Source organism: Rhinopithecus bieti, unplaced genomic scaffold (assembly GCF_001698545.2).
Source record: "Rhinopithecus bieti isolate Rb0 unplaced genomic scaffold, ASM169854v2 scaffold_3040, whole genome shotgun sequence".
Classification (NCBI taxonomy): domain Eukaryota; kingdom Metazoa; phylum Chordata; class Mammalia; order Primates; family Cercopithecidae; genus Rhinopithecus; species Rhinopithecus bieti.
Window position 1 is genome coordinate 5,525,304 of NW_016804657.1, and position 9,798 is coordinate 5,535,101.

General features: G+C 45.3%; 1 protein-coding gene across 2 annotated transcripts in view; it reads right to left on the reverse strand.

Moving 5' to 3' along the window:
• TSPAN2 (tetraspanin 2) overlaps positions 1–9,764 on the reverse strand; it is a 42,297-nt gene extending 32,533 nt beyond the window's left edge. For both annotated transcript variants that reach the window (XM_017869792.1, XM_017869791.1), the window contains exon 1: positions 9,634–9,764. In XM_017869792.1, the coding sequence (XP_017725281.1) occupies positions 9,634–9,702 (69 nt within the window). In that variant the 5' untranslated portion in view covers positions 9,703–9,764. The remainder of the gene's footprint in view (positions 1–9,633) is intronic.
• Positions 9,765–9,798: the final 34 nt, after the last annotated feature.

The window sequence follows — 9,798 nt, forward strand, 5'->3', positions numbered from 1 at the left end:
ATGTGATGATAAGGCTGTGTTAGTTTGGAAATGCATGGCAGCTTCTTTAGGTACCAGTGTTTCTGATCTCCCCATTATTTTCCTCATACAATTTCCTAAGAAAAAGCTCACTCTAAGAAAGACTTCGTTCAGGTAAGAGTATATTTTACAATCAACCAATGCTTAATTCTCTGCACTGATGGAAGGGTGCTGCAATTCAGGCCACAATAAAATCAGGAGCGTTCCATTCATTTCTGGAAAGAACACTGGGCAACACATTTGTGCCAGATGTACCTTCAGTTTTGTTTAAATTGTTATAAAGTTAACTTGCATGGGTCAACTAACATTGCTGGGGGCCGTTTATAAGTGCTGGAGAAATATAAGCTCAGGGGAAGGAAACTAACTTGGGATGAAAAGCTTGCTGCAAATGATAGAGCAGATAATTTACACATAGACAGTGGAAAGTGTGTTGTTTATTCAGTGATTATACATAAAGTTTTTTCTCTTAATATAGGGGGAAGGAGGAGGAGATTAGGGAACATCAAGAATTAGGAGAAGGATGATGGCTATGTAGTTTTCTTGCTTTTTATTTTTTTGAGACAGGGTCTTACTCTGTTGCCCAGGCTGGACTGCAGTGGCCTGATCACAGCTCACTGCAGTCTTGACCTCCCAGGCTCAAGCGATCCTCCCACCTCCTCCTCCCACTACAGGCATGTGCAACCATATCCAGCTAATTTTTTCCATTTTTTTTGTAGAGATGAGGCCTTACTTTGCTGTCCAGACTGGTCTTGAACTCCTGGGCCCAAGTGATCCTCCTGCCTCAGCCTCCCAAAGTGCTGGGATTCCAGGTGTGAGCCACCATGCCCAGCCTATGTAGTCTTCTTTATACAGCAAAGTGAATGTCATAGACTACTGGCTAAGGATTCCAGGGAGCAGATGGCTTACTCAAATGAAGATCAAATATGTACAGAGCTAAAATCCAGCCTACCAAGTCACAGAAGTGAACTAAACTCAATGTCCACCTTACTTACCTCATCAAGGGGATAAGCCCAGGGAGGAAAAAATGGTCTTTTCTAGGTTCTCTGGACTTCCTCCTTGGAACACCCAGCTGGCTCTCATCCTAGGCTTGCCCTCCGCATATATAATCACTTCTCTTGGAGGCCACAGTGACTACTGTGACATCTCATCTATCTGGAGCTTTACATAAGCAAAGACAACACATTAAACACAATTTATGTATAGTGGTTGGGAGAACTACTTTGGAGCAGATAAATAGAATTCTTAATTATTGATCAATAAATATGATCTTCATCCAGTTTTAGTTGTTACAGAATGACAATGGTTAAAAAGATGTTTCAAGTAGAACTAAGGCCAGATTAGAAAAGCCAAAACAATTTGTTTAGTAAGAAGTTAGCATGGGTGGAATCGAGCAGAAATTGTGAAAGTCTAGCTTGGTGCTCTATAGAGATTTTTCTTAAAAGCCATTTTACGAGGACCTGTTTGAGGTCAGGAAGGTGCAGCACTGGTCCGTTCACAGAGGGCTGGATAGACTCTGGCGTGATCAGGGAGACAAAGTCAGCTCCCTGGATGAGTGACAGCAGCTTCCAATGCACCCCTGGCCCTGCTCAGCCTTGCTCTGCCACCTCTGTTAATAAGCTGACTCCCAATCGCCATTATGATGTGGAGGACAGAGCTTGGTACACATCCTGGAATATCTGCCAACTGCTCTTCTAGAAATTCACCTCTTCTGGGTGTTCAGAGTGCATAACGATGCCCTTAGGGTAATAAACACATGCGCGCATACAGTACTCAGGTGTAAAGGAGCTGTAGTGGATAAAAATGGGGGTTCTAGGCATTTGGGTTTGAATCAGGCTCTGGCACTTACTGGTCCTATAATCTTGGGCAAGCCACTTAACCTCTCTAACCCCAGCTTCCTCATCTGCAAAGTGAAGGTACTAATAGTGCCTCCTAAAGAGACTAAATGAGTTCATGTTACACACTGAGAGCAGTGAGTGCCTCACACTTCGTGTTATTATGTTGGTAGACTTGCTAATGTTACCTTCAAACTGAAAGCTTAATCTTCAAGACAGGAAACATCGCTCCCACGGTTCCAATAATGCGGTCTGCTGCAGCCGTCCTCTACTCATTTTTATTTTAGATTTACACTCTCTCTTTCCATGACAGCTGGAATTCCTTTGGTTTTTTAAATCTTCTACACTAGAAAGTCAGTGGCCTTTTGTGGAAACTATGTCTCCTCTCTTTAATGGTTTTAAGGCCCCATAAGAGAAAAATATGAATAGATGTATTTATGAGTGAAAGAATAACTATATTTAGGCTAGGGCTGTCAAGTAGAACTTTCTCCAATGATGTAAATGTCCTATATCTGTGCTGTCCGGCATTGTGGCCATTAGGCACCTATGGCTATGGAGCTCTGAAATGTAGCTAGTGGGATTGAGAAAATGAAGGCTACATTTCATTTAGTTTTAATTAATTTAAATAGGTACATGTGATCGGTAGCATAGTCCCCACAATGGACAGTGCAGGTCTAGAATTCACAAGCTCGTCAGAGCTTCAACCTTCCTCTCTGATAGTCTGTAAACTTGGAGTGGTTATGAGTATAGACTCTGGGGACACACACAGAGACACAGCTCTGCCACTGGCTAGCTCTGAGACCTGGGCAAGTCTCTTCAATGCTTCAGACGTCTGTTTTCTGATACGTAAACTGGGGATGATAACTGCTACTATTTCATAGGGTTGTTGTGAGGATTAAATTAGTTAATAATAAAATGTGCCTAGGGAAGCGGCTGGCACATAGTGTACATTTATATAGTGCTTACTATTCTTCAAACTTTGGCTCCTGAAATTAATTTTTTAAACTGTCTCTTGATATATGCCCTTTCTCAATTTCCATCTTACTTTTCCTCTGCCTGAAACTGATCAGCAGTGTTCCCAACCTCTCTCCTGCTTCTTCTCCCATATGCCTTAGTATTTTAGGCATCTCTTTGTACCTGTGTTTCTGGAATGCATCAAGACTAAATCTGACACTGAATATAATCTCCCTGATCACAGACTTCACATTTTCCAAGTTGGCAGCATTTCTTATACCTTATATTCTACATGTTCCAATAAATTAAAACAATGAAAAGAGCATGGGGTTTAAAGTCAGAAGACCTGGGACATACCACCTACTGTGCCTGACTTTCAGCTTTCACCACTGTAAAATGGGAATAATTACACTATTTCATGAGATTGTTGTGATTCATGATCAGGTGGGATAATGCATATGAAAGCACTTTGTAAACTGAAACATCGTATGAATGTTAATTAGCATTGTTATTTTTGTTCCCAATCAAATTCAAAGAGGATGAAAAAGGCAGGCCAAGGTAACCCGAGGTAATTCATCTGTAAGATGTGCTCCCAGCCCAGCTGGTATTTCCATCTTACTGGCAGCATTCTCTCTTTAATTCCTTAGCAACCATGACATGATTTGTTTCAGTGCTCAGTATAGCATCACTTGTTTTAAGGGAGCAGCTTCGCAATATTAACTGTCAAGGTTGGGGGATAGAGGTTACGTTCTCTTTTGCCACACATGGTTGGAGACCCAAAGATACTTCACGGCTGATGTTCTAGAAAAACACGGTGAGATGCAATGAACAATGGACAGGTGGCCCCCCAGTAATTTCAGAAAGCATCAAGTATTAGCATAAAAAAGAGACTTAATAAAGGTAAAGTGGTAACTGAAATTAAAAGAACGGCCAAAAACAAGCCAAGTGAGTAAGCCAAGAAGTAGGGCACACCCTGCTTCAGTCAGAAACAAGTGCCACTGCTGAATCTCTGATCTCTTCAGGCCACATCTAAAACAGGGGTTCTCAAAGCATGTGCCCAGACCAGCAACACGAGCATCACCTGGGGGCTTGTTAGAAATGCAGACCCACTGAATCCGAATAGAGCTGAATGAGCTCCCTAGGTGATCTGTACGCACGTTCAAGTTTGAGAGGCACTGACCACCAAAGGTTTTCCTGTTGCTTTTCCTTGGCCTCCACTTGGTAGCACAGAAGCGGGAAAGGAAATAAACAGATCCTGCTCCAAGGTCAGTGCACACAACTCCCTTAGCTGGAGCCATGCTTAACTCTATTAGGTGCTGAGTGATTTGGAGAAAGGGGATGCCAAAAGGACATAGTCCCTGCCCTCAAGGAGCAAAGACTAAACAGGGAATAAATTCTAATCAAAGGCAAAATGGAGGCTAAAGAAAGGCATGAGTGCCTCAAGATCAAGGACCGTGTCTTAATCATCTTTGAATTCCCAGCACTTGGCAGGGAATTGTAGAGGAAGTGATCTCTCCTTTTGACTCCACACCCTTGATAAACTCTGACTCTTGCCACCTTGCTTGCTTAGTTGGATGTAAAACACCTGCCTGCTTCATCGTGCCTTTATGAACCTCTTGGATTCTAGATTCTACTTTCCCATTTGTACTTCTAGTATTTAGAAACAACAACTACTACTATCTTATGTTATTATTTACTGTATGCATGAACCATACTTATAACCTTATATATATTAACTCATTGTATCTGCACAAAGTTCATAGATTGATATTAGTACTTTAATATGTCCTTTATACAGATGAGAAAATGGAGGCTTAAAGAGGTTAAACAACTTGTCCAAAGTCCTCTACGTAATAAATAATGGAGGCAGGAATAAAGTCAGGCAGTGTGATGCCAGTTTCCACTGCCCAGGTTTTCGATTCCTGGATTTGAACTGCCACACTGCATAGATCTGTCCCAGGTCTACCAGAACCCTGGGACCATAGCTGTGGCTTCTTCAGACTGTCCCTTCTGGTAGACTCCCTGTTCCTCCCAGCAATACTAGGTCCCTCTCTAGGTCCACACTAGGGGACACTGGCCCCTGTTGCTCTCTTTCCACCTTAACAAAAATCAGAAATGAAGATTCTCCTACAGCGAGGCTGAGAACATTCCTATCTGCCTTATGGACTGGTCTCCAAAGGATACTTTCTTTAGGCCTTTTTTCCTAAACCAACCTCTCTGACAAGTGATTGCTCTGAAGTTACTGTTTGAAATAAATTTGGGAAAGAGGGGAAGGTGACCTCTGTAAGATTCATGTGAGTCAAACTTCTTTGACTCCGAAGCCTGCAAGACACGGTCTTTATTAAACTCACCTGTTAGGCATCTCCAAGTGAAAACCCAAAGCTGTATTAATAATGGTGAGAAGGAAAGGAGGGCAACTTCAAACTTGCCATATATGGAATCTGCTTTTCAACAATGAACAGCTCTGCTTCCTGTGGGTCAGTAATGCTGAGCAGCTAGTGCAGCACAATGATAGGAAAACGCTGACCATACAACAATAAACCAAGGAATAAACAGCGCCCAGGTTTTCCTTTAAACCAACATATGCAGCTTGGTGGGGGTGTAGTGTTTTATTTATATTGCTATGCAACGTAGGAAAAAAATAAAGGTGATTTCAATGAAAGGCACAGGAATATGCTGTGCTATCTGATCGCAGGTCTGAATTTAGACATGACAGATGTTGGGAGGGGTTTCACCTTAGACATCAACCATGATAAGAGAAATTAATGTAGTGGGGTTAATGGCTAGGCTTGACTTTGTTTTTAAAAACTCAGCGGTGAGTACGGTCAGCAGCCCTGGGCCAGGGAGTACTGTGCTGGCTCTGGCAGGGTCTGGTTGGATGTTTATGAAACCAGGAGCACAGCCTAGGGAAACTTAAAGCAAGCGGCCAGAGGAGGCTACAAATTGATCTGTTAAATTGCAGATCACCAAACAGACCCTGCCCCGCCTCTATGCTTACCTCTGGCGAGGTTGTGACTAGAAGGAAGTGTTGTCACCCAGGGAACCCCGTAACTCAGAGGGGCAGGCATGTGAGCTTCTAAGGGCGTGTGTATAAATGTTACACTTTAGTCACAGCTAAAGCCTGGCCTTCCAGGAAAACTATCCCCCACCCCTTTCCCAAACTTCCCACAAAGCCCTCCAACCAGGAGAAAACAACTTCAGAAACTAGAGTGGGGCTTTTCTGGAATCAGGTTCCCTCAGTTACAGTGAAGGCAAATATCTAGATACTTTACCCCACACAGCTACTTTCCCTTAAGTCATGAGGTGCCTGTTTCAGTTGCCACTTCGCTCTGGTTGCTGCCTCCGCCCCCACCCCCATGAAACTGGGGGAGAGGAAGGTCCTTCAATTCCCACTGCATGCCTTTTATACGCCAGGCACTATTCTAGCGCTGGGGATACAGCTATGAGCAAAACAGAAAAAACAAAATTCCTGCTCTCAGAGTGTTTTAAGGTCTAGTGGGGAAAATCCACAAGTACAAATTGACAAGATAAGGTATAGTTATCCTCAAATGAAGACAAATTGCAAGTCACTTGGCAAACTTATATACTATTCCCCAACATGAAAAGAATCAGAGAAAGAGAGCTAACGTTTATTAGATGCTTCCTATGTGCCAGGCACTTGATAACAAAAATAATAGTTAACATTTTTTGCATATTTCCTATGTCCTAGGCTCATAGGAAGTTGAGGTGACATACTTTACATATTCCCTCTTAATCCTCTCAAAATTTCTGTTACTCCAATCGTACAGATGAGAAAACAAGCCTAGAAGTAAGAATAACTTGCTCAAGTACACCCTGTTTGTGCAGGCACGCCCTGCTTGGGATCTCTGCACTCCAGCCTGATGGCTTTGACAGTCAGATGGTGGCACACACTCCCCCCTTGCTCTGCTCCTCTGCTAGTGGATGGTCAGTCACCCCCCTGCCTTTGCCCAGCTCCTTTCTACCAGTCCTTCCAGGTTCAGCTTAAATAGCTCCTTAAGGAGAACTTTTCTGGCTTCTCATGATGACTTTCTCTAAACTCCTTACTTAGATCACATATAGAAAAGGTCAGATCTAACCTCACTGGTTAACACATTCAGGCACTCAAACATTGCATTGCTCCTACTTCCTTTCCTTACTGTGTCTATGGTCAACAGTGTGACACTTGTCACTTGATTCCACACTGTCTTATTTTTGTGTTGTTCCATATCCCTTGGTCTTGTTTCCTCAATGAGATGAGCAGCTTAGGGAACTGTGTTTATATTTATACATTATTATTTGTTTAATCATTGTTTAATAGAGTGGGTCTCAAATTTGAGCATGGATCAGAATTATGTGAATGGCTTGTTTAATTAGATTGCTGGGTCCTTCCCCCAGAGTTTCTGATTCAGCAAGTCTGGGATGAGCTGAGAATGTTTTGTTCGTTTGTTTGTTTGTTTTTGAGATGGAGTTTCACTCTTGTTGCCCAGGCTGTAGTGCAATGCGACACCATCTGGACTCACTGTAACCTCTGCCTCCCGGGTTCAAGAGATTCTTCTGCTTCAGTCTCCCAAGTAGCTGGATTACACGCACCCACCACCATGCCTGGCTAATTTTTGTATTTTAGTAGAGATGAGGTTTCATCATGTTGGCCAGGCTGGTCTCGAACTCCTGACCTCAGGTGATCCGCCTGCCTTGGCCTCCCAAAGTGCTGGGTTACAGGCATGAGCCACTGTGCCTGGCCTGAGAATGTGTATTTCTGACAAATTCCCAGGATATGCTGATACTGCTGGCCCAGGAACCACATTTGAGAACCACTGGTTAATTGAATGTACCACAATGCTTAAGAGAAGGTAGGCGGCTGGGCGTGGTGGCTCATACCTGTAATCTCAGCACTTTGGGAGGCCCAGGCAGGCATATCATGAGGTCAGAAGACCAAGACCATCCTGGCTAACACAGTAAAATCCTGTCTGTACTAAAAAGACAAAAAAATTAGCCCAGCGTGGTGGAGGGCACTTGTAGTCCCAGCTACTCGGGAGGCTGAGGCAGGTGAATGGCGTGAACCCAGGAGGCAGAGTTTGCAGTGAGCGGAGATAAGGCCACTGCACTCCAGCCTGGGCCACAGAGCGAGACTCCATCTCAGGTAACTTAACCAATTTGAGCCCCTGTTTCCTCATCTGTAAAAAATGGGGATAATAATAGTATATGTACATCAGGACTCTTGTGAGGATTATGTGTAATAATGAATGTAATATGCTTAGCACTGTCCCTGACGCATTGAAAACATTCAATGAATGCTTCCAATTATTACTGGAAAGGCTGGTACAATATCAGGCACTAAATAAGCACTGAACCCAGTTGAAGAATTCCTCCTCAGGCTTAAAACTTCTTTTGAATTCATAAGCAGTGAGAATGAAGGGTGTCACTGTGGCATGACATCTATAATTAACAGCTTCTGAAATTAAGCCAGATTCCTAAAAAATACAACACAAAGGGTCTTCAGAAACCCCTTTCCCCATAGTATGCTTAATGTAAATCCCCACATGTACAAAGGCCATGTGTCTCTTTAAAGTTCAGGGGATGTCCAGGAGGTACCTCCTTCACACCTTCCACTGCTGAAGGATACTGAAGACTTTAGAGTTGCTGGAGTCATTCAGGCATCTGAGCTAATGGGTTGACAGACAAAAGCGGAACCCATCATTCAATAATTAATTACTTGCAATCATGGGAATACAACTTCCCCCAGAGCAGATAGGACAGCCACCTCCTCCAGCCTGGTAGTTTCAAAGCACCCAGGCCCTGGCGGCTCTCAAACCTCTTTATCCAAAGCAAGACCTACGTTTTCCCTCAGGGTCTAGCTAAGCAGTTACACTAGCTGACATTCTCTTAAGAAAGCCCAAGAGGAAATGTGCAGAAAAGACAATTTCCAGACCTTGTCTCACAGTCCTCCAGGGCTTGGGACAGGGTATCCAGGGATGTAGGTTTGGTCTAGCTGTATCCCTGTCTCGATAATATAGGAGATAAGGGTCAAGATCCTATCTCTCTGTGAACCATGAATCCTGGGAATGCTGTCAGTTCAATGAAATCCTGCAAAGTTGAATGAGATCATCTCTGGGAGGATTAGTATTTAGCAGAGGCTGCGGCTGGGGGTTGTGGAGAGATGCTGCTGCCCTTTGGAAGCCTTTCCATTCCTCGTCCCCTTCTCAGAAGAGCACCCACTACCTCCTCTCACCCAGCGGTACCCTTCCCCTGAGGCCCAGAAAAAGGACGATCCCCCCACCACCACAATGTTCATTCCTAGCTCCAATTTCTTAAACAAAACCTTCAGAGCCAGCTACTCTGTCCACACACTCGAATGGAGCACCACCCCAGGCAGCCCCAGGGCAGGGGTTTCTCTCTCAACACCCTGGCCAGGCCCTGGTTCCAGCTGGTAGGCAGAGTGAAAAGGGGGTGTGTGCACGGGAGGCTGGAGGGGAACAGGGACCGCCAGGGCCCCAAGTCCTCCCGGGGTGAGGAGAGACTGGGTCCCCGCACCTGGGGTCACCAGCTGGGAGATAAAAACCAAGGCAGGTGGGTGTTCCTTCCAGGAAAGGGCCACACGGTGTATCTCCCCTTCTCACCATTTCTCATTGATCAACCTTCTGTGTTCCCGTTCTCTCCCCTCCAGCCCTCCCGTCCCTCTTTGTTTGCCTTCTCCTCGCCTCCGCGTTTGAGCACCCTGCCCTCCCCACGAGCGCGACTCGGACGCCGCAGTCAGCTCCCAGGGGACCCCGGCCCCGCGCCCGCCACCCGGCCCCCTGCCCTGCCCGGCCCTCCCGGCTCCTGGTCTCACCCAGAAGAGCAGGTTGAAGCCGAGCAGCAGGTACTTGATGCACCGCAGGCCCCCGCGGAAGCGCCCCATGCTGCGGCCCGGCGGCGGGATCCCCAGTCCCCAGGCCCGCGCTGCAAGCGCCGGGAGCGGCAGGCGCCGGCGGGGAGGGGCGGAGCGGGGAGGACC